This window comes from Chaetodon trifascialis, chromosome 9, assembly GCF_039877785.1.
Source record: "Chaetodon trifascialis isolate fChaTrf1 chromosome 9, fChaTrf1.hap1, whole genome shotgun sequence".
Lineage (NCBI taxonomy): Eukaryota > Metazoa > Chordata > Actinopteri > Chaetodontiformes > Chaetodontidae > Chaetodon > Chaetodon trifascialis.
In genome coordinates, this window is record NC_092064.1 from 10,370,190 (window position 1) to 10,394,241 (window position 24,052).

General features: G+C 45.9%; 2 protein-coding genes across 3 annotated transcripts in view; one reads left to right on the top strand and one right to left on the bottom strand.

The window, feature by feature from the left end:
- Positions 1 to 1,429: 1,429 nt before the first annotated feature.
- ssh2a (slingshot protein phosphatase 2a) overlaps positions 1,430 to 24,052 on the bottom strand; it is a 29,974-nt gene continuing 7,351 nt past the window's right edge. Inside the window, exons 1-14 of one of the 2 annotated variants that reach the window (XM_070969997.1) lie at positions 19,134 to 19,619; positions 11,418 to 11,530; positions 10,757 to 10,821; positions 10,202 to 10,323; positions 9,846 to 9,911; positions 9,580 to 9,645; positions 8,730 to 8,924; positions 6,377 to 6,470; positions 6,098 to 6,226; positions 5,880 to 5,926; positions 5,595 to 5,741; positions 5,303 to 5,503; positions 4,268 to 5,210; positions 1,430 to 3,661 (exon numbers count right to left, since the gene is read on the bottom strand). In XM_070969997.1, coding sequence (XP_070826098.1) covers positions 1,976 to 3,661; positions 4,268 to 5,210; positions 5,303 to 5,503; positions 5,595 to 5,741; positions 5,880 to 5,926; positions 6,098 to 6,226; positions 6,377 to 6,470; positions 8,730 to 8,924; positions 9,580 to 9,645; positions 9,846 to 9,911; positions 10,202 to 10,323; positions 10,757 to 10,821; positions 11,418 to 11,530; positions 19,134 to 19,261 — 4,002 coding nt within the window. In that variant the 5' untranslated portion in view covers positions 19,262 to 19,619 and the 3' untranslated portion in view covers positions 1,430 to 1,975. Of the gene's footprint in view, positions 3,662 to 4,267; positions 5,211 to 5,302; positions 5,504 to 5,594; positions 5,742 to 5,879; positions 5,927 to 6,097; positions 6,227 to 6,376; positions 6,471 to 8,729; positions 8,925 to 9,579; positions 9,646 to 9,845; positions 9,912 to 10,201; positions 10,324 to 10,756; positions 10,822 to 11,417; positions 11,531 to 19,133; positions 19,620 to 24,052 lie in introns of those variants that run through there. The other variant, XM_070969998.1, reaches the window with a different exon arrangement.
- The window catches only part of samsn1a (SAM domain, SH3 domain and nuclear localisation signals 1a), a 279,152-nt gene continuing 268,092 nt past the window's right edge, over positions 12,993 to 24,052 (top strand). Inside the window, exon 1 of the mRNA XM_070970000.1 lies at positions 12,993 to 12,997. The gene's annotated coding sequence lies outside the window, so the exon portion shown is untranslated. The remainder of the gene's footprint in view (positions 12,998 to 24,052) is intronic.

A 24,052-nucleotide genomic window follows, 5' to 3' on the forward strand; every position in this document is an offset into this window, starting at 1 on the left:
CTTGACCCCCACACTGAGTTTTACCTGCAGCTCCGCACTGCATGTTACGGTCCTCTCGAGTAAGAGACGGTGACAAAAGCAATTAATTCTTCACAAGATAGGGAGAGCTGCAGCGTAAGTCGGCGCCAGAGAGAGCTGATCTGTTTTTAGCAGCTTCCACCTCCATCATCCTCCCTGTGACACGGATTCCCAGCGCCTCAGCCTGATCCAAGGGGGGTTTTGCTTATAGTTATTTTAGGCTTGACAGGGAGGAGAGGGACAGCTTAGAGACTCTAAACCCTCTAAGAAATACCACCAGGCTGCTCTGTGCTGCGGCGGGTAGGAGAGAATGGGAACAGAGATAATGAAATAATTTTCCAACTTCTCCTCCACTGGCCTGAGTCAGCCCAACATTCATGAATAACATCAGCACGGTGGGAGCACTGGGCTGCAGGCGTGCATGTGCGGGGTGAATTTGGAAAGAGCTACAGACGCAAAACAAGGTGCGTGTGTGTGTGTGTGTCAGAGAGAGACAGAGGAGCTGAGAGCATCAGTATGCAAAGAGGAAGGATGCCAATCTCAGCCGTGGCACCCAGGGAGACAAACACTCGCTGTAACCCTCTCTTCTGCTCCACTGATTTTATTCCTCACTATTTCCCCGTTCATGACAGTTCAATTTGGAACACGCGCTGTATAAAAAAGCCCTTCTTCAACCCATCTGCTCTGTCTACTGAAGAGGATTTAATTGGTGAAATCATCAAGGGATCTTCGCTTTGCTCTTGATTCACTTAGACCAGACCAGACTTTGGTTCTTTTTACGCTCACACACAGGAAATTAGAAAATTGAAAACGCTTGTGTGTTTGATGTCTCTTTATTGCCTAAATTATTATTTTTTTAATCTGGTCGAGTCTTTTAATGTCACTCTTTCCGAGTCAGTGCTGCTTTCTGATCTCTGTGTGTGCGTGTGTATGTGTGTCTCTGCAGGGGCCCTGGTGGCCTACATCTCAGAGTTTAATTACCCACATGAAACTGTAGGTAAAATGTCAGCCTGAAATAAGTTGCACGGAGCCCTCATGGAGCCGCTTTCCCCCCAAGGAGACAGGGCTGAGTTGTTCAAAGGAACAGAGACTTTAGTTAAAAATGACATGTAGGATGGATTTGTCTATAATAAGGTCGTGCTTGATTTCCACCCATTAAAATGTCAAATTTGGGGGTGTGGCTGGTCATCTGAGCTTATCTGTAAACAGTTTGACAACATTTTTACCTTCTTTCCCACTTTCTGTAGTGACCGAGCACATGTAGTGCACTGTAGTTCTCTCCCGGGCCAAAAGGTGGCAGTAAAGTCAATGATACGTTTGGTCAAATTTCAGTCATCTCATTTCTTCTCCTTGTGTGTGTGACAGATGAAGGATAACAAAACATTAAAAAAATTTAGTCACTGAGGTCAAAACAAACTCACCATATTTATTTACTGCCAAAGCACTGAATTAAAAAAAACAAGATATCAGCTTTGTCCTGGCTTGATAAAAATCTGAATAAAGACAAGTCTGTCCAGTTTGAACACAATAACACGCATACAGAGACAAGTCTACTGAGATCAGTGCAAAAGAATCCTCCCCGGGGTAAGAAACAGATTTCAAATAAAAGAAAAATAATTGAAATAGTAAAGTGCATGTTTGGAGAAAAAGCCTCTCTTGTAGTTTTAGAAACAGGCAACGAGGGTCGGACACTGAAAACGAACGCTTTTTAAAAAAGTCTTCGATTGGACATTCGGATTTCATTACTGTACACACACACACCTGTACTCCAGTTGAAACAACACATCCAGTGGTTTTCATGCAAACATATATTCGTCATTCAATTCTTACGCACTATACATACACTGGAGGTTACACAAGGTCTACAGTTCCAGCTACACATTCATACACATCATGCAGGCTCTCACACACACTTGCGCAGCTCCAGTCGTGTCCGTTCCAGTCCATTGCGCTGAGGTTACATGGTATTGTATAGCACAGTGACAGCTCGCTGCTTTTTCTCAGCGGATGCTTTGCGAGAACGTCTCGATGAGTGTCCCCTCCCCTGTTGACGCACTGTAGCGGCCGTGCCGCTCCCGCCGCCGCCTGGCTCCTCCCTCTCGCCTGCGTCATCTCTTGGACAACGACGAGAGGCGGAGGATGAGCAGAGGGATGGCGACGAGGACGACTCCTCCAGACCGCCGCCCATGGGGTGCGAGCCTGTCTTTTCCACACAGGTGTTTCGGGCCAGCACTTTCTGCTTCTTCCAGGTGTCGTCAGGGTGATACAGCACTGTGGAGAAAGAGTCCTGGGACTGTGATGATGTCGTCCTGGTGTGCGGCCTCAGGTCCAGGTCGCTGAGGTCGTTGGCTGACAGCTCCAGACAGTCCAGTTTAGCCAAGGAGGCCGATCTCTTCATGAGAGATGGCGGGGTGAGGCCGGCCTGGCGGATACGAGCCTCAAGCTCCATGGCTCGGTGCCACCCTGCCGACTCCAGGAAACTCTTCCTGTCTTTTCTCTCTCGGAGCCGCTGCCCTACTTCCAGGCTTGGAGGGTTCTGTTCAGAACTCGGCCCTTTAACAGGTCCTGGCTCTATGTCCATAACATCTCTCAGGCCCTGAGGCTGCCCCAGGACCTGATCTTGGCCGTCTGTTGTCTCCAGACTGACACCCTCATGGAGGAAAGCCTGCAGCTCTCGAAGAGTCTGCTGAATCCTCTCCAGCTCCTGGCTGCCACGAGCCAGCCTGCTCTGGGCATCGCAGTCAGGGCCGCAGCCTCCTCGCCCGCCTGGGGAACTGGACACCAGCCTCTCATCTGAGTCCGACTCCTGCACTGTCACCCCATCCAGAGTCATTTGGGTTGAACAGGCCTGGGGCAGGGTCTGACGCTGCTGGTTCGGGCTGTGGAGCTGGCTCTGTCTTTGGCCCTGGGCTGAGGTATCTAGAGATGATTTCTCTAACTGACTGGTAGGGGCCAGTGATGATGTCAGCATATGGCTATCAGTGGTAGGTATAGCACCAGAGACTTGGCTGATATCTGAGGCAGGGGAGCATGAAGGGTCTGGGAGGTTGTCTTTGCCTGAGGAGTCGAGTCTTTGAAGCTCTGTTTGTGACCCTGTGTGCTTCTCTGTGTCTTTGGACTTAGCAGATACAGCCTTGATCTCACCCTGAGCGATCCTTTGTTCTGTGGAGCTCTGAGGGAAGCGGAGTGGAGGATGTTCAGAGCCCAGGGGACTCAGGGACAGTCGGACAGGAGGGTGTTCAGCGCTGGGGGAATGCAGCGGAGATCGCTGAGATGCCGCCATCTCCATTTCCTGCTTCAGCTTCTGCTCCAGCTGCTTGGTGGCTCGCCGCACCGAGCCTGCCGGCCAATCGCACGGCAGCATGGAGGGCGACTGCGGGTGTGAAGGCGGGGTCGAAGAGCCGTGCGTGACTTCAGAAGTCTCTGCCTCCACCTGATGTTCAGGTCGGATGAGCTGAGGGCTGTGGGAGGTTAGAGGGAGCGATGAAGAGGAGGAGGAGGGAGGAGGTAGGCAGGAAGTAGGGTGGCATATGGCTTCTATCTCTGTGACAATATGGCGGACTGATACTCCGTTGTCAAGGTGAGGGTGATGACTTCGATCAGGGATGGCTGTGTCAACGCCGTCTTCAGACAGTGGAGACGCCTGAGAGACAAAGAGAGAGAGAGAGACACACACAGGGATGGTATTTATCACAGTCCTGTGTTGTTTCTGTGTTGTTAACATGAGGCTCTGATAGTCTTCCCTTTAATGTTTTGTACACATTCTACACAGTAAACACCACTGCCTGGATAGTGTGACCTCTCTTATCTGACTATTCTCTCATCTTCCAGCAGGTGTCACTCTGATTAATACAGCGTTATTGTGGAGTCGATGTCATTGGCTCAGATCATTTGCGGTACTTCTACACAAATTCTATCCCAGCTGTCTGTGTGAAATGGTTCGCAAATCAAGCTGAATTCAGCAGTGACACACTGCACAGTGACTGACACACTGGCTGACTGATGGAGGGAAGATGATGAAGATGGACGATGCTAAAATAACACCACACTGCAAAAGGCAACCTGCCTCTCAAATTCATTCCTTTCTGCAGTAAGCATCTTGAATTTAATGTGCAGTCCAGAATATTAATTAAAAAATGAAATACACAAACAGATGCCGTGTACAGATGCAGGATGAGCACAACAAAAAAGTTCTGAGGCTTCCTGCACGAACTTTTTGACAGGCAGATGAAGCTGAATCATCCCCTACCTGACTCGTCCCATTTCGCTGCTCCTCCTCTTCCTTAGCCTCACTTTCTCTATCCTCCTCGAGCGACAGAGACGTCTTCTGTTGTGCCTGCTCAGAAAGCGTCCGGGATCTGCCATCTTGTGCCAGGCCCAGAAACTTCTCCCTGGCGCTGAGGAAGCTGATGCTGTCTGAGCTGTGGTTGGACGACCCATCGGCGTCGCCGCGGCTGTCCAAAGCACTGCCTATCTGCAGCTCGCTGGGGTTGTTGTTGTCATCGCTGGGGGCAAGGGGAAGAACCAGGGGGAGGGGAGTGATGTTGGCAGGGCTGAGGGGGCTGTGTTTGTCACTCGTTAAATCTGATAACGATTGGTCTATTATGTCAGAGTCAGTGGATCCCAGAGTGAGGGGAGACACGTCCTCGGAGCTACTTCGCTCAGGCAAACTGAGGGACAGTTCCACTGGTTTGTGCTTGGGCACTGAAATGGACAGGTGTGTGGGAGGACCCCGGTGAGCACGCTGGAGTTCAGGAGTTGGAGGTAAGATGTGGAGTGACGGCGGAGGGTGGGGCAGAGCAACAGGCACAGTGACAGCCACGCTCGCAGCATTGTCCAGTCTTTCCTCTGGGACTAAAGTGGCTGCTCGGGGTCTGGGGACAGGAAGCAGGAAGGGGTCTCCACAATCTGAGCTGACCTCCTCCTGACCTGGTGAGTCACACACGCCATTGGAGTCCGAGTGTGAGTCACAGGTGTGTGTGGTGCTTGACTTGGCGGAGTCTTCGGGTTCTGCACCGAGTGCTTGCAGCACAGCCACGCCCAGGAAGTGATGCAAGGAGGGGGAGGAAGTGTTGTTGTTGTGAGAGTCGGAGCGGCCCAGAGAGTGGGAGGGCGTTGTACACATGGAGTCTGGACGATCTGATAGGTCACTATCAGAGTGTGAGCGCCATAGCTTATTATGCCTTTGTTTGCTGTGGAAGCAAAGAAAAACATCAGCTTACTGGAACCAAAATACTCGTAAAGATTAAGCAGATTGAACAGATGCTTCAACATGAGCCCACACCTGGCCAGCAGAATTCCCTGATACTCCTCCAGCTGTTTCATGAAGGAAGGATTTGGTTTGGTGACGGCCCGTCTCTCCTTGACATAGTCGAAGGCCGTGTCCAGGTCCCAGCCGTACTCCTTCATGGCGTAGGCGATGACTGTGGAGGCGGAGCGACTCACGCCCATCTTACAGTGAACCAGACACTTAGCACCGGCTTTCCTAAGGGAGACACACGAGAGAGAAATCGTGTTGGATTCCAGGAGTGAGAAACCGAGCAGAGCGTAACAAGCTTGTGTGAGCTGAAGCCTACTTGGCTTTGGTGATGAACTTGTAGGTTTCGTTCCAGTACTCCAGCAGGTTGGTGGCCTCTTCGTCGTACACTCTGATGTTGTGGTACTCAAACATCCCCGGAAAGAAGTTGTCTATCTCCCGGGTGACGTTCAGGATGTAGCGCACTCTACATGAGCGACAGGAAAAAACAGGTTGACTTCTTAATGTCAGTAAAAGTCTCTCCATTTCTTAAAATTCAGACAGTGATACTGGTGAGTGTGTCTTTGAGTAAGTGTGCTTTGTAAGGTACCGCCTGGTCTCTTACCCGCTGTTCTGCAGCTCCTCCAGGTTAGAGGCGTTCCACTCAGAGCCCTGGAGACATCACAGGCCCAGTCAATATCAAGGTGTACACAAACATATTGAACACATAAGAACAATTAAGACAAACCAAACAAATGAGGACTGAACATGAACCTAAAGATAAACCACGAGAAATGGATGCAGATCTCCTAATATTAAACTTCTGATCGCTGTGGTTCTTACCAGATAAACATGTTCAAAGATTTCAGTGGGGCTGTCCATCTGTCCCAGGATGACGATCATCTCGTTGTCTATGAACTCCTTAAACTCCCTCAGGTTACACACCATCTGCATCTCCAGCTCTGTTCGGATCTGGGAAAGGACAAACAACAATTCAGAGAAGCTCCATGACTGCTGATGCGGATGATTCTTACTCCTGATTAGAAGCTAGCTGTGGCAGAGAAGGACTGAAATCTCAATTATCGTTTTACATTTCAGCCAAGCCATCTATGAGCCTCTCACCTCCTTACAGGTGACGTTCTCCAGGTCTTTCTGCATCATGATCTCTCTGAGGCGCATCTTGATCAGCCTTTCTGTGCGCTCCCTCTCTGTGGGTCTGTAGGCACACACACACAAACACACAAATACACCTTTACATATTTTCTTTTAGCCTAAAAAAAAAAGCACTTCTGGACACAAAGAACCACCTTCACAGTCCCAGTAATGACACTTTCCTTCTGTTCATTGATTCATTTTCACGGTAGCCTCAATGACATTACTTGTTCCACGAGAGAATTGCCACTTTGTCTGATTCTCAGAAACTGGAGAGGGAACAGAAAATCTGAGAGCGTGGCCCAACGGCGATCCACAACAAAGTCCCCTTGTCGAGTATGCCTGTTGTTGTGCCTGGCTCTGTTTCTGGCCACTCTGCTGTGGGACGCATTTAGCCTTTGGACGTCACACTGATGATAGCAACTAGTGGCCTAATTACCTCTCCGGAGAGAAGGGCTCAGTTCGTGTCCGAGCTTCTCCTCCTTACGTTGTGTAACTTTCTCTTGTTTTGCTTCTAACTGGACCTTCACCGAAAATAGCACACAGCTGTGTGGGTCAGCGCTTACAAGAGGGGCAGAGTGATGGCCTCAGGTGTGTGACTGCAGACTGAAAAGCATCTATCTGTGATGGGAGATTTGCTTGTTTATCTCAATGCTGAGCGTCTCACTGACCCCAAGAGAATGAGTCCGCAGGGTTAAGAGAACCTGCTCACTCCTGCCAGCAAATACGGATTAGTTACCGGCATCCAGCAGCAGTTTAACCTCACAACAAGCCTCGGCCTGCCCACAGACAGCTCGAGGGAGCAACGGCTGGTCAAGAAAACAGAGAGAAAAATAAAGAATGAAAGAGCCCACATGTCGAATTTATGACGACACAATGAGCGTTAATGAGTAACTGCAGAATGGAAATTCAATGTCACTTCCTTCAATCGCTGATAGAGGAGCAGCCAACGGGAATTCACAGCAGTAATCCCCGTTAATCAAACAAACGCTAAAAACACAGCGACGTCAAACAACTTCCTGCTATCAATGATTACACGGGGAAATAAGTTGCCATGGAAATAAACACTGGCAGGACATGTAGCTTTGGCAGTCAGGCCATGCGGGAGGACAAACGGGGACTTCATGTGTTTGGATGTGTTTACAGCAGCCCATAAAGCGTGGGTGGCAATCCTAATGATAACTATGGGTGTTTCCTGATTGGACACTTTTCAGTGGGACTCGATTTCTCTTTCTGCCCCCGCCTCTCTCTTCTTTCCAGCTAGGGGCATCAGGTGCATGCAGCAGCAGAATATCTTCCTTAATCCCCCCCAAACACCCACATCCTCTACCCCCATCTGTCTGCCTGCCACCTGCTTCTGTCCATCCGTGTTGGTCTACCTATTTGTCTGTCTAGATCCCGTTTTTCCAAACGTAAATCAAGCTGGCTAAAGCCTCAGCTATTTTGGACACTGGAGAGAAGTGTGTGTGAGTGAGTGAGTGAGCGAGAGAGGGAGAGGGAGGTGCTCCAAATTGGTAGCGAGGCACATGACTAAGCAGCAGAGAGGGGAATTTCCCTGGTATTAGAAAAGACATTAATCCAGCAACCTGAGTCATTCCCTGTACTTTCTTTGCTCCCTTGTGAATCTGTTGACGACTCTGCATCATAAAGATTAAGACTCAACCTGTGTGTGTAACAGCATTTGCGCATATTCAGCATTCGTTCTCACGCCTGCATGTTGCACTTTTGGTTTTGTTAGTGTGTGCCTGTGCTGCTTCTTGTTAGCCACAGAGTTTACAGACAGCAATGAACCCCTGCTGCAGAGTTCAGGGCTCTGAGGACTGACAGCCTGTGATACGCCGCTGTAGGAATGCAGCAACAGTGTCAGCACGTGAGGAGAGGTTAGGTTGGGCAATGGTGTTGTAAAGAGATGTGAAGATACCACTGAGCCCATCTTACTTCTGACCTCGCATAAACACAGCTACTGTGAAACACATTTGGCTTTCTCTGAATCCGGGATACGTTTGTAAGAGAGAAGTCTGACTTGCTGTGAGTGTCCGGGTACACCTATGTTTGTCCACGTGTGCGTACATGTTTTTTCTGAACACTCAACCTTCCACAAGTTGCTGGAATGCATATGCACGTGTTGCCAACTTCAAACTTCAACCTTTTCAAAGGCTCCCTACTCATTATAGCCACAGCTCTTTTGGGATTTTAATTTCAGAACTGTTGTTAGCTAAGAACGCATCTTATTTCTGATTTACATGTATTTTCTCTATTTAGTGTGCACGGTGCAGAGGATAAAGCATGAAGTCTGTGGTCAACCACCTCCTCCTCTACTCACAGGTCTGTGAAGAGAACGGGTGAATTGGCACGGTGCGACTCGACGTCCTGCATGGCGTTCCACTCGTTGATACAGAACTGATTGGATGAGATCCTGCTCTGGTAGTAGCTGACCCAGGTCAGAAACAGGCTGCCCGGGTAGTAGTTATGGCAGCGAGCCACCTCGCACGCTTTGTGCAGCGACTGAAGGGCTGACCTGAGGGAGACAGCGAGAGGGAAGAGGATTCACACTTGAGAGGCTGTCTGTGAAATTTGGAATGAATATGACTGTGTGCATCACACACCGGGCTGAGAGTAAAATAATTTTAATCAGGAGGCTATAACAATGGGCAAGGGAGAATAAAGAGGTAAGAAGATGGAAGGATGGAAAGTGAAAAATGATTGAATGAATAATAACACATTTGAGAAATATAACAAGCGAGGTGGATTGAATAATCAGAGAGAGAAACAAGGTGAGAAGAGAGGAGCGGAAAGACTACAGCGATGAAGACACATAATACAAAGATATAATTGCAGATAAATGAAGGTATTTGTGGGAGAGCGAGGTCAGACGAAGAGCAGAGAGACAAAGGAACAAGAAAATGAGGAAATGAGCACAACGAGGACGGAAATGAAGAGGCAGCAGAGCCATGTGAGACAGAGAAAGATAAAGAAGAGACTGGAAGGCAGAGAGATAATGAGGGAACAAGGGAAGAGGACAGGGAAGATAAGAAGAGTGAAAAAGATAAAAAGCTGGAGGTCAAAGTCAAAGGGGGAGTTCAATGGATACAGACTTTTGAAGTCTGCCACCGTAACCATAATGCGAACATAGCTGTGTTGTTGAAGAAAATAAATAAATAAAGGTTGCTCACCACATGGCCTGGACAGACACTGGCTTGAAAACATGAACCCTGCTCACTGTTGACACGCTAAAACCACTGTAACAATAGGGAGAGAGAGAGATAGAGATTAGAAATAGTTAAATACACTAATACTTTATAGCTGTCTTAGGACACCAATAACACAACTTTCAGAAAAATGGCTAAAAAATAGCGACGTGTAATCAGGTCATCAGAGCAGTCAGTCAGTTTCCCCAGGGGGCAGTAAGAGGAAGCGGGAGGTAGGTGTGGCGCCTTACCCGTCTCCATCCAAGTGGATCATAGCGTCACTCCACAGAGGTAGAACCAGACCCACCGAACAGCAGCTGGGAGGAAGATCAACGCGTTAAACGACAGCACAACAAAACAAGGCGGACTGGTTTGACGAGAGAGGGATGTGTCGAGGACAGAATTAAAAATCATTTTAGCTTCTGGCCACATTCTATCATTTGATGTTTCTCTCATCATGATACACACACACATGCGCACACACATATATATATAGCTAAATGGAGGTAACATGCTAGCTCTCCTTGGTTGTTGTCACAGCTGTGTCAAATGAGTGTTGATATCACACCACAAGACAAGAGTAGTGGACTGTTGTTGTGGCACTGACCTATCAGAGGAGACAAAGTCCATGCCAAGCACGATGCTCTCCTCCGTGTCCTGTCTGCCATTGGTGGAGACCACCACCATGTAGCGGGTTACCTGAGGGTAGGCGCTCTCCAGACGCACAGCCTGCAATAAAAAGAGAGAGGAGACATTGTTAGTGGGGATTAATTTTGACCATTTGAGTATTTTAATGTGTTTCTCACAAGTCCTCCAACTTTATAGAAGTGTCAAAGAAAATTGCTGGAATAACCCGTTATAACAGATGTTGCCTTAGAGAAATGAGAGGAACGCTTACTCTAAACACTGAGTGCTGTATGTTTTGTGTATGAGCATCAATGTTGATGCAGACAGAATAGTCAAGACCGACAAGTTTCAGTTCTTTATGTTTGCTAACAAAGAAGTGAAACCAGGCCTGCAGTCTGGAAAATGATCACAATGCCACCTTGCCTCTGACCTGCAAGAGTGTGTGCGTGCATGTGTGTGTGTGTGTGTGTGTGTGTGTGTGTGTGTGTGTGTGTGTGTGTGTGTGTGTGTGTGTGTGTGTGTGTGTGTTACTGACCAGTCGGATGGTGTCCTCTGGCCGCAGCACGGTGAACATGGTCTGAAGATGTTTCTGGAGGTCACCTGGATTGAAAGGAGTTCATCGTTGACATAACACACACCAGATAATGTGTCATTTACCCTCAGGTGAGTTTCTAGTGCATTCACGCCGGAGTCTCTGTCAGTGAGCCTAAACTCAACCTCATCTCTGAATACATCTGAGGACAAACGTCTGTTATTTCTTAAACAAAGTCCCTTGTGCTTTTAATAGTCATCGGCCCATTTCACATGACAGAGGTAAACTCCGCCTCCAGCTACAAAGGCTGTCTTCATCCTCAAACAGCAGCAGATCATACTTTGCTCCAATTTTCAAACTCAGAGATATTTTTAGTGGCAATTCTTTGGCAGAATAATATCAAACAGGATGGCCGCCATGCTACATGCAGCCGTCAACTGACTGCACTGAATTTATTTGGTGTGTTGTGAAACAGCTTCGGTGAACTTAACACCAGCTGTTACTGATGATGCTGTGGAGGAATGTCCATTTGAAAACACACTGTGCTATTTAATCCCAAGCTCTTATTCTAAGGAGTTCATTTCTCAGGCTGAGAGTCAAACAGAGTGGAGGAAAAGCACTGGGAGAAGCTGCAGCTGCCATCTGTGTGTGTACCAGTCTTCACCTGTGTGCTTGTTCCTGCGCTGGCTGATACGAGGTGCAGAGTTAGGCGTGGGGCTATTTCCCCTGGGAAGGAACAGGGCTGCACCTTTGACGGTGAGGAAGCTCTCACTGATACTGGAAGAGAGGAGAAGAGGAAAAAGACACATGAATAGAAGCCTCATATTCTGCCAAAGTATCTAATCGAATTTGGCCTTTTGTGCAACGTGTGTAATTCAAAAAAACGTACTGCACTTGTTATTGCTTTCTTGCACATGCTGACCCCAGCTTCCCACAATAAGAACAAGATGGGGACAAGGAACAGACGAGTGTTGTCATGGGCTTGTGTCAGTGTCACAATGCTCCATTCAGCTGGCCTCTGGTCTGCGGGCTCCCCAGATCACAGCTGACCGACCAATGCGAGTAAAACAAGATCCAAGCCGTGATTTGAACTCAGAACACAATGTTCTCTGCTCCTCCGCACAGCTGGATTGCAAACACATACAGACTTACTCACACTAACAGCTGCCAACAGGGAGGGATGTAGGGACTGGGAGGAGACTGGGGTCCGAGAGGGAAGACGGAGCGAGTCCCCTCCTCCGCAGTGTTAGAGCAGAGATAAGAGCTGGCCGGCACACAGCGCTCTGCACAAAGCAGGTCGTGTCAAACAGGGTTCTGTTCCTCTCTATATGTTTTGTTTTTGTTATTTTTTGTTACTTTTTGTTTACTTAAAAAAAAAAATGTCATGCTGCTGCAACAAAATAATTTCCCAAATTGGGGTCAATAAAGAAGCAGGCTAAAGTCTAAAGTCTCGGGAACACTAAATCTCATCAACTGTGATTGAGGTCAATACATTGAGGAGGGGGCACATAATAAACTGAGGTCAGTGTTTCAACTGGATACAAAACAGTTAGTGTGTGAGCACCTCTGTATGAATGGCTAGGTCACGCTAATGTAAGTCACACATGATACCATTTGGCCATTATTGATACCACAAGTAAGCTGGCAAGAACTTAGCCCATCTAGGAACAGGAACATGTGTGGCCTCAATCTTGACAGTCAGCCAAGTGTGGGTCTTAAAGTTTAACAGATTCCACGAGGAGCCCCTTTTTCTTACTTTTACAGCATTTCAATGGTATTTTTAATCATCTGCTGGCTTGCATATGCCCAGCTGTAGCTCTTTTTATTTCTCCACATTTAATATTTTACACAGAACATTAGCCAAAGAAAGTTCACGTGATTTTTAAAGGAGGTCAAACATAGTAAATGTCAGTGAAAGTGTGCTGCAGTTTGTCCGTAATAAAAGGGAACAAATACTGCAGATATAGGAGTCATAAGATGAAGCACTGATCCAGAGAATAGGAGTGGTTTCATAGCCTCTGGGGCCAGAAGCTAAGACAAGGAGTTGACAACTGCACCTGGAACAGTGAAGATCAATGGGTTCAATCAAAGGGAAGTGATGATATCAAGACCACATACATCTTTCACAATCACGCAAACAGTTGGTTGATATGCTTATTTTGGTGGTTAACCACATTGTTGGATTATCTATCTTGCCCTCAACAGCACGCTGCAAGTCTACACTCAATGAACCCGATTTCTACAGTTCAGGTTATACAGTTTCACTAGTGCTGGGCGGTATACCAGTTCACACCGAATACTGGTGTATATTTTAGTTATGATATCATTTTAATATACTGCCGTATTTTATTTTGCACAACATTCGGAACATTGTGAAAAAGCAAAGGGTAAATTGAGATTGCAAACTCTCTCACTATCCACCTAGCCAAAGACATGGTCCCACTTAACACTGTAGAAAAACAAGGTTTCATGCAAATGATCAGAAGAACCGAGCAGAAGATGCTTCAGCTGAGTTGCAATCCCCAACTTGTACCATGTTGAATACGAGCGCTGCCTGTATTGGGAGCAGTGTGAGATGCGCGCAGCACAGATGGTCAATGCTGTCACTAGGAAGCACCAATCCTAACTTGCAGAATGATGGGGAAAACTCAGCTAACCAAGCATTGCCACCCAAATGAAACATAAATCATACAGCAATAAATTATATGCGCATGTAACCAAAAGACGAAAATAGTTTATGTCCACTTTAGAGTGTCCACTCATTTCACCACTTCACGCAAACAACACAAACCTGTGTGCGACGAAAACTTGGCGAGCTGGCAGCCAAAGAGTAGCAGAAAAAAACTTCGCTAAATCATAAAGTATGTCTTACCTTTGCTGTTTTGTGGTCAAAAGTTATATTCCAGCTCCAAAAAACGCTGCTAATGTCTCCTCCTATGACTGTGTTAATTTGAGACCAATCATGAAGGTCCTGGTTATTCACATAAAGAGGAGGGGGTTTCTAGAGGGGGCTGAGCGCTCTTTATGCGATGTACTATCTCTGGTAACTTCCTTCTGGATCGTCATTGGTGTTTCTATGGTGAATTTGGGTGCTGCCCCTCGATTCTCTTGGCTCTGACTAGTCGATAGAGGTGTCGATCATCAAAATTGACCAATGGGTTGCTGAGCTATTGACCGCTGTAACTGCACTGTTAGTTTCAGCACTATGTCTCATTTACACACACAGAGGACTCTGCTGACCAGCCTGAGGTGTTATTTTACTGTTTTATTTGCATTTCATCCTTTTATGAGAGCTAAGAACAATAGCAAGCAGAAAAGAGGCTGAAAAACTGTTTTCAACAGACGGGTTTCTCTGTATGCTTGGACGAGATCTGCCCAGATGTGCCCAAATGAGCGCCTGGACATACCTGTGTTAAAACATCTGGAAAACTGCTCAGGTTCATTTTTTTAAGCATGTACTTTTGCACAGTTACTCATCAGATATTACTTTACTAATTCTAGATGAATTTGGCCACTATCTCATGAATTAAGGGTGGTTTTCACTCTAAATAATGTTTTTTTAGGCAGAGATAATTTTTTTTAATTTTCTACTGTTTTCCAGATTAAAGAAAAAAATATTGTCATATACCATGAAACTGTCATCATTTTGAAAAATACCATGATGTACATTTTTGGTCATACCGCCCAGCACTAAGTTTCACACTGGGGGCATAAAAGGGCCAGTGCCGTCTGCCACTTAGGCTTCCTGTCATCCCCTTTCCCTCTGTAACTTCATCTCTCCATCCTTCCAGCCCTCCAACTGTCCTTCCTGAGTTCTGCTGAGATCATGGATGTACAGGATCAGGAGACACAAAGGGGAGAGAGCGAGAAAAAACAAAACCACAGCCTTCCCATGACCCAAACATCCTTGACCCAGCTGCTTCCTCTCACTCTCCCCTCTTTTACTTCCTTTTTCTGCATTCTTCACAATTACTTTTCACTTGTCCTTCTGTGCTCACACACAGACTCATATGGCGACGACCATGCTTTGCAGCGCTACTGTACAATGTCATCTGAAATATAACGCTCATACCGCTGAGAATCACACATGGAAGGCCAAGCACGTGCATGCATGCAAACATGCTGCACACAGACATACTGAGAAAGCAGAATGCAAGCCTGATGGTTGGAGAGATGGGGGGCTGTGAACGCCTCATGACTACAGTTTCTAAAAATACAGTAGTCCTTTAAAAGTCTCAGCTATTGATAGACTGCATTCAGAAGATCACGGTCAACTTACTGTACATAGAAGCTTCTCTTTGACAGGGCAGTGATTGCCTATTGCAGAGACACACAAAGGTAAGGCCAAGTAGAGCCAAACCATACCCTGACACAGACACACACCACGACCCACTGATTCCCCACCACAGCTGCAACGATTCAGCGATTAGTTGATAAACAGAAATGCCACACACTCACTGCTTTCCGCTTCTTAAATGTGAGGATTTTATACTTTTTTTGCCATATATGATACTGAACTGAATATTGTTGGTTCAATAATAACTGTTGGCCTATTCCAGGCATAAGAAACATATTTTCACTGACAGTGAACCTACTGTGCAAACCTCTGCATCAGTAAGACCTTTTCATGACGTTAGCATTCTCAAATTATGTAATACAGCTGCATGTAGATTAAATTGATTTAAACTGCTAAATCTCTAATACTATTCTGCACCATCAGAGATTGATAACAACACTAGCCAGTCTGTTGGAATGTACCCAGACGTCCTTTCAATCAGACCAGCTTGATTTAAGGGCACATATATACAACAGAAGAATAAAGAAAGCAGGGAGATGGAAAGAGGGCACCAAGTTCAACTAAATCTGACACAAAGTATGTGAATGAGCTGGGCAGTGAAGGATGATGAAGAGATAAAGAAAGACGATCCAGTCAGAGTGTGTGGCAGAGAGAGAGGCGGGTCGTCTTTTGGCATTCAGCCATTCTGGGCTTTGAGCAGAAGTGCAGCGGTAGGTACTTGTTAGGGCAACAGTCACAGACACAATCATAACTATGTAAGGACCACTCCACATAGTGGCTAGATAACTGGGTGACCCCCTCCCCCTCCCGCCGTGCCCATATTAGTCACTCTCAGGAGGAGAGTGGGATAAATATAGGGCCTGGCTGCATGCAGGGCAGGCCCCACTAAGGCCTTATGAGTTTGCACCCGACACAGATACAGCCCCTGGGAAAGATGGGGAGTTAGCTGGTGTGTTTGTGGGTGTCGACACGTCGTCCACAGGTGCACGCGAGGCCCTGCTGCTTGGAGGCATGGCCATGGAAAACGTGTCACAAGCAGAAGACAAGGATAAGAAGAGAGATTAGTCAGTTCATGGGATGACATGAAGGCGAGGCCCGTAACAACTAACTGCAACATCCTGGATTCGAGTCTGGCCGGGGACTTCTGTCACATGACCTCTCTCTGCTAACAGACTAACAAAGACAAATTTCCTCCAGAAATAAAGAAATAACTTGAAGACTCATTATAATTACCCAGTAGATCATTTTTGAAATCTTTTTTCTTTTATTTAAAATGGGTAGAAGTGGTGCACTGATTCGCTCAGCAGACCCGGTCAATTTTGTTATTTATTTGTCACAAAGTACTTAGCAATTCGAATATTTGCGGTGGAGCACCTAAAATACTGTATTATTTACCCGCACGCCCTCCCAAGATACCACCACAGTCACAGCTAGAGATACAAGGTCAAACAAACATGGACTTTGATCAGCTGGCACTGACAGCAGTCAACCTATTTCCCAGACTTACTGTTTTCAGTCACAAGTTTTTCTACAGTTGCTTTGGAACCCAGGAGTGCAGGGCATGGTCCGAGCACCAGACACCTGAGCGAACTAAACATGCCTGACCCGAGCATGAAGGGCTATTCTGAGAAGGACTCAGATTACATTTTAATTTCCAGATTAGACAAGCTACAGGATGAGAAACAGTACTGACAGAGATCAGTAAAATATCATTTCATGCAGGTCAAAAGACACTAAATGTAGCTCACATGGAAGAAACAGTGGCTGATTTCCAATTCAAACACTATCAGGTGCCTGTCAGTGAACAGGAGTAGCAATGATACACTGGATAGCTTGACAGCCGGTCCATTTAGTGAAGCTAATTGTCCAAAATTAAACCAAGTTATGTAGGTTATTTGATTTTAGATGCATCACATGCACACACACACACACACACACACACACACACACACACACACACACACACACACACACACACACACACACACACACACACACACACACACACACACACACACACACACACACACACACACACACACACACACACACACACACACACACAAGCATAAGTAGTGACCTATATCCAGCTGCCCATATCCCTGTTCAGCTGCTGAAGCCTCTTCAGGCAAACACATCCTCAGTTGTCAGGTTTCAGTCTTATCTGCAGACACAAATGCACAAGTGCAGCGGAAGAGAGAGGTTTACCGGTATTTCTAAAATTGGTGGGACAACAATGGTGTCTTACATGCCATTTAGCCACAGGTAACAACTGAGTGCACGGACAGCCTCAAGGCTTGTAATTACTCATTCAAGTCCTGTTTAAACATCAGAGTCCCGCTGACATTCAGCCACATACAGGCGTTCACACTATAAACAAACAGACACATGTACACAAACATTAAACATGAAACTCCCGTGCGTACACTCAGCGCTATGAATCAAAGGATGCTAAAATCCCCCGCATTAGGATGAGGGCCCTCGTCCATCCTGAGCAATACAAAGGAGCGGTGATAAAAACAATCAACAAGCACTCATGCAACGTGGCCAACAAAACCAGGAAGTCAGAAGATTCCCACATCTGCTGCTATTTACCAGACACACACGCTTTCCAGTACGCGCAGTGTGCTGCAACATCTTCCTAAAAACCTTTCTTATGCAAAGCAGTATTAAAAAAAAAGTTGTATTTCCTTACAGACTGGGTGCTGGCCTAATAAAGTTTACTCAATAACCTCAGCGTACAATCATGTGTTCAACAGCTGAAAAACAACGCAATCAAGACACAGGCTGTCCTTGACTTTCCTGAAAACCACGAAAGAGGACCAGTTCTCATGCAGGGCACAACCAATTACTGACTGCACGAAAATGTTACGAAACAACCAGAAACTCAACCAGAAACTGGGTAATGTGGATTTCATCATCTTTTAATCCAGCGGCAGTAATATCTACATTGATTTTTTTTTTTTTTCTACCCCAAATTTACTAAGCTTATCTGAGCCGGCACCACATGAGCATTCAGGCACACCGGGACAGACGAGCCTTTGATCCGTCCTGAAGGGTACACTTGTCTTCACTGCATGGACAAGTCAACTAAATTCTTTTACAGCCCTCAAGCAAGAAGCAGCCTTTATTTCACTTTGCCTTGATGTCTGCAGAGTAAATCACAGCTAAGATCACTGTAACTCCCTGACATCACATCCAAGTAGGAATAAAGCCAGAAACATGTATAATACTTAGGTTGGTCTAGTGACCTGCGGGACACAGGACTAAAAACTGCAGAGGCTTTGTGTTTTAGGCCAGAAAATGTGATCTGATCAGTAGCCAGTGATGCAAGAATTTCCGGTGCCGCTTATAACTGGGTTATACAGATCTCTTTTTAATTGCTAAGGATTTTTAAAAGTGACACTGAAATGTCTGTTTCCTGGTTTCCTAATGGAAGTATCAGAAGGCAGGTGGATGCAGGCCAATTTTTTTGCGCGGGTGGGGCGGGGGTCGTCTCTGAGAAACATTATCTTTCGATGAGTCACAGACCTCAGACATTAGCTTTGTGGGTATATAGTTGAACACCGTTTTATACAAAAATAACAAATATCCTTGTCACACAAACACACCTGTTCACACAAACATCATGCCAGCCTTGGAAAAACAAAGGCGGGACAACCTTTAAAATTTGATACAGTGATCAGGTGAGGTATGCTTGTCTTAGTAAGTCAGTAGCAATGTGGCTTCCCTCTTTTAAGTGTGTGTGGACCTGTGAAACAGGTAGGATGATTCACACTCATCCAGAGCCATGATGTCTTAATAAGGTCACGGAGGAGCACTAAGATGAGTAAGACCCTGCTATATCACAATGAAACACATTCAACACTGATGTTGCAAAAGTGTGACAAATGTTGCTCAGTCACTGAGTGAAAATGTTCAGTTTGCCACATTGTTCCACAATCAGCAGCTGCTGTCTTTAGTTTGAATGGAGACTCTTTACTTCATGGCACCTTCCCTGTCTGCCCCTGTCACACACACATTAATCAATAACTTAAAATGTATAAAACAAACCACAGTCTATTCCAAGGTTTTTAAACTTACAGCTGGTTGATCTGATTCTTTGACACCACCGCGTCGTCGCTGAAGTAAGGTACCATCTTGGCCCCGCAGCAGGCGCAGAAGCTCACCGCCGACGAGCTGTCGGACTCGGACACCGCGCCGAGGGTCATGCCGGCGGTGGAGCGCGGAGGGAGGAGGGTGGCAGGTGGGAAACTTTTACTTCGCTCCCACAGTCATGTGCTCTGGCATTTCAAGACGGCGAACAGCTGCCCTCCTGGAGCGGTAATGGTCGCAATACAATAACTTTAAAGGAAAAAAGAATCCGCGAAACAGCACCGCAAAAACGAGATGTTTTCAAGCAGGAACTCTGCTGAAATAAATTAAGCAGGGCAATTAAATGTAGCACACGGTGTTCCTGTCGGCTGACGCTGCCCGAGGTCTGCCAATGAGGCGAGAGCGGGTCCCATGTTGAAGAAGTTTCCGTACCGATTACCAAACTCTACTCGTCCTCTTTACAACGGACAGGACCCTCTGGCATGTACAGTACTGAGACATATAACTTGGGTCAATAGCTCGCCGGAGAAGTCATAGGAGGGAGGAGCTGGAGACATGTGGTTTTGGGAAAAGCGGGGAGCCAATGAGGACATCAGGGTAGTATGACCGCCCACCGCAGGAGCCACAGCCCCCTGCATGGACTCACGGTTTCCTAGCTGAGAGTTTGCAAAGCGCGGCCAGCCTGCAGCGCACAGCGCGGGCTCCAGCAGCTGATCGCACCGTTCAGCTCCTTCTCTCCAGCTGATGGTGCGCTTATCAGCCAGTGAGAGCTGCAAAGTCTTGGTACTACATGGCACACTCCTACCCATGACAAATTATATAATATTGTAGGTCTTTAACCACCCCATTCCAAAAAAGTTGGGACGCTGTGTTGAATACGTGTGTGAGAAAATTTACTAATCTTTTGTGACATATATTAGATTGAAAACAGTCCAGTGCTGCACACCAACACATTTTTAATAATGTTAACTGTAATGGTTGAGGACCAGTTGATTTTCTTGCCCATTGTTTAATTAATAGAGATTGTTTTAAACGTGGTATCAAAACATATCAGAGCATCACTCCTTTTGATAACCAATATACTTCATGTTTGTCCTCATCAGCTTCATTGATTTTTGTAAATATATGCTTTCTGAATTTGACATTTCAAACCAGTTTGGACAGGAGCAACAAAAGACTGGCAAAATTGTGGAATGCTCCAAAAACACCTGTAACAGGTGATGGTATCATGATTGGGTATGAAAGGGGCATCCTGGAAAGGCTCAGTGATTATAAGCGAGGATGAAGAGAGGTTCACCACTTCGTGAACACATGACTGTATAAAGGATATTACTGCATGAGCTCAGAAACACCTCATAAAACCGTTGTCGATAAACACAGTTCATTTGCAGATGATTGCATTCTGTTTTTATTTATGTTTTATACAGCGGACCAACTTTTTTGGAATCAGGATTGTAATATAATATTACTGTAGAATCAAGTGCTGTCCAACAGCTGATTGAGTGTCCTAGTACAACAGGGTAATAGGGGACGTTCTCATTAAGCGAATGTAACAAGGTCGATTAAACCCACATGGGCTTTTGGTTTGGCAGTAAGCTCACTGAGGAGACTTCACTTGTCTCCTCTCCACCCTTTCCTCCCAACACACAAATCTTGTGGTTGAGTTACATAAGGAGCAAGAACAAATCAGAAACAGGCAGAGGTTTGGAGGTGAGCTGCTGTCGCAGCAGGCATGCAGTGTCTAGGTAAAGTGGAGATATACCGGAGCCTGTCTTGTCAAGTAAGTCTGGGGGAGAAACAGCCCTTCACATTAGCATACTCTGAGGATATCAAGTCTCAACTGCACGCAGTGAGATAAACAAAATGTTTTGGTTCATTTTAAAGCCTCTTAAATATTTTATGTTTTACTGATGTGCCAACATGCAGGGCCCTGTGTGCAAGCTGACAACGATTTGAAAAGGACTGTAAAACCAAAGCCCCCCCCCCCCCCCCCCCCATTTACAGTACACCAGTTTGTGCCAAGTGGCCTAAAAACAAAACTAAAACATGTGTGGCAAATGACCTCTAAACAGTGGATCTGAGCTTTACTGCAAAATTTATGGAAGGCCTGCTTTGTGTTTTTCCAGAGTAGAGCAGTTATCAATAGGGAGCTTGACTGAGAAACAGGGCACTATTAAGTATGTGATTATAAAACACAGCTTTGGCTCAGTGTTCACAAACCTTCCCGCCCATTTTCACTCACTGTGATCTGCGCAGTATGCTTGTGCTCTCCTGAGCTGTAGCTGAACCTGCTACTGATCCCAGACTGACCATCGTACATGGTTGCATAGACTCAGGCAGGGCTCCAGTGAAAACATGAGCAAATGTGAAAAACACTGCACTGCTGCAAATGACACACACACACACACACACACACACACACACACACACACACACACACACACACACACACACACACACACACACACACACACACACAAACACACACTGCATAAATATGCATGCAATAACTTGCTTGTTAATAAACTCTGTTATTATATTACTCCTTGGGGAAAAAAAGTTAACGCATGACCCTGCAACCCTGTGAGGATGGATCAGATTCATCACTTCTACCAATGTTTCATGCAAGCCTCATATTTTCACAGGAACGCAGCTCCATTTCTGGATAAGAGACATACTTTTTAGATCTTGCCCGTCCTCTGAACTACGACACACTGTGGTTATTGCTAGTGGGTGTGGCTTCTCTGACACGTTTCCTCTTCTCAGCAATTTATGAATGAGTCATGGATCTTATGAAACACTTCAAAAATCAATTATACTGCGACATTTGGAAGCAGTGCATTCTGTCACTATTGTAAAAAGTTTCCATTACACAGTGCATTGAAATTGCAGTGATGTCTAATGCGCTGTTTTTTGTTTTTCCCTGACAGTCCCCTCTTCCTCTCTCTCGTGTCAACCGACTGTGGTCACAGCAGACCCCCGGGCGTTTGTATTCCTGCGAACCTGTGTAGCACAGGGGACCACAATAACAGCAAAGAATCAAAACAAGTACAGTAATAATGTAGGAATGTCGATGGCAGGCTCCTGCAGGCTTTTGAAAGTTTCACTAAAGCGTAGCAACGAATCAGAAACACCTTGTAGTCACTGTAACCTAGCAAAAATTATGATTTCATCAAAAACTGCAAAATGAATTCGAACTTACCACTAAATGTAAGGATGCCACCAATTGAACCTCTCTGATACTGAATGTTTTAAGCAATCCTAAAAATGAAACATGCAATTTGTTTTCTAGACTAAAAAAATACATGGCAGGTCACAGTGTATGGGTACGTTTTAACACGAGACTCCACATGTGTCCCGCACAGGGCTAACCTGATATACAAAACAAACACACCAACGCCTGCCTTCCTGCCGTCTCCGTCTCACCCTCATATCGACAACTCTTGCATGACGAGGTGGGCCGTCCAATGAGCTCTGCCAGCAACTGTGACCACAACATACACACGCACACGCAGCAGCTCTAACGCTCTGGTCATGTGGTTCTGTTTAGTGTCGTCAAATTTACCAGCACTCAGTGGGAACTCATTTGTCTGTGGGCTGGAAACATGAGAGTCTTGTTGTGGTGTGGTGTGAGCGCTGGACATGTTGCACAATCGTTTTCCACAACATGTCTTCCTCTGTCACTTGATGGGAATGTGCAGAAACATGCGAGTTAATGGTGCTGTAGTTAGGGAGTTGTGTATATTTTCAAAGTATATGTGTGTGTGCGTTTGCCATCCTGCTAGCTCCTTGGTCAGTGCATAAAGCCAGCTGTTTACCATAACTGAGCAAGAGAAGGGCTACTGTTAGCATGCTGTTCCACACAGCAGTTGAGTAGTACACTCTGCAGTATGATTAACTTAAAAATATGCTTAAAAAACATCCTTCTTCCATCTAAAATACCCATCATGCTGAAGGTAAATAAGCGTGATGGAGTAGTAGTGGTGGCTAAAAACACATGGCCTCAAAACCTCAAAAAAAGAAACAACAACATAAAAATACTTTCCAAGATTGAAAAACAAGGCAAAGCGAAGAGCAGCTGGACTACAACGCCCTTAAGTTCAAATGTTTGCTAACTACTCAGCTCATCTGTGACAGAGCACAACCCTGGAGAAATAGGAAGCCCTCTTAAAAGCCAGATAGGACAGACAAAGACGGACCTGTTAGCAGAAGTGGTCTGTGCAGTAACCAAACATGTACTGTAACTCAGCTGAGAAGCACCAGCTGAAAATCTGTTGTTAGAAGTAATCCTCCCAAATACTTGTTTGCAAAGGCTCATTTCTGTGTTGGTTTCTGTCGTATAATCCTATTCCCATACGATGGAGCTCTGCATTTTAGAAATGAATACTCTGTGGCATGTAATGCTGTATGTGCATGTCACTTATTTTGCACAATATGGCAACAAAATGTCACCGGCCGTACTTGTACTTGTAAACTGACAGTACACATAATTTCATAAATCGTCATGAATTCTGTGGGAAAAATGCTGATTTTGTGCACACGATGCCTTTTGTGTTACGTAACATATATCTTGTGCATGAAACAGTGCACATATAACTTTGCACCCTACATACAAGCTCTTTCTTCTCAGTGGTGGGAATGTGGTCACTAATCCAGGGCAGGGTGCACTTCATGTTTAAACAGCAGGTGTACTGTAGGAAGACAGGCAGCAGGTGTGGTATCCACTGTCGAGTGTAAATGAGAGGGGAACACATTCTAAACTTAAGGAGGCATGTTTCCACACGCGGAGGTGGCGTTCAAACAGTTTCTCCTCGGCTTCTTGTTCATTACTGCACCCTGCCCTTCTTGTTCGTCTAAGAGCGGACTCATTAAATTCTTGGCCTGGTGAACCTGCTCTGCTTATGTGG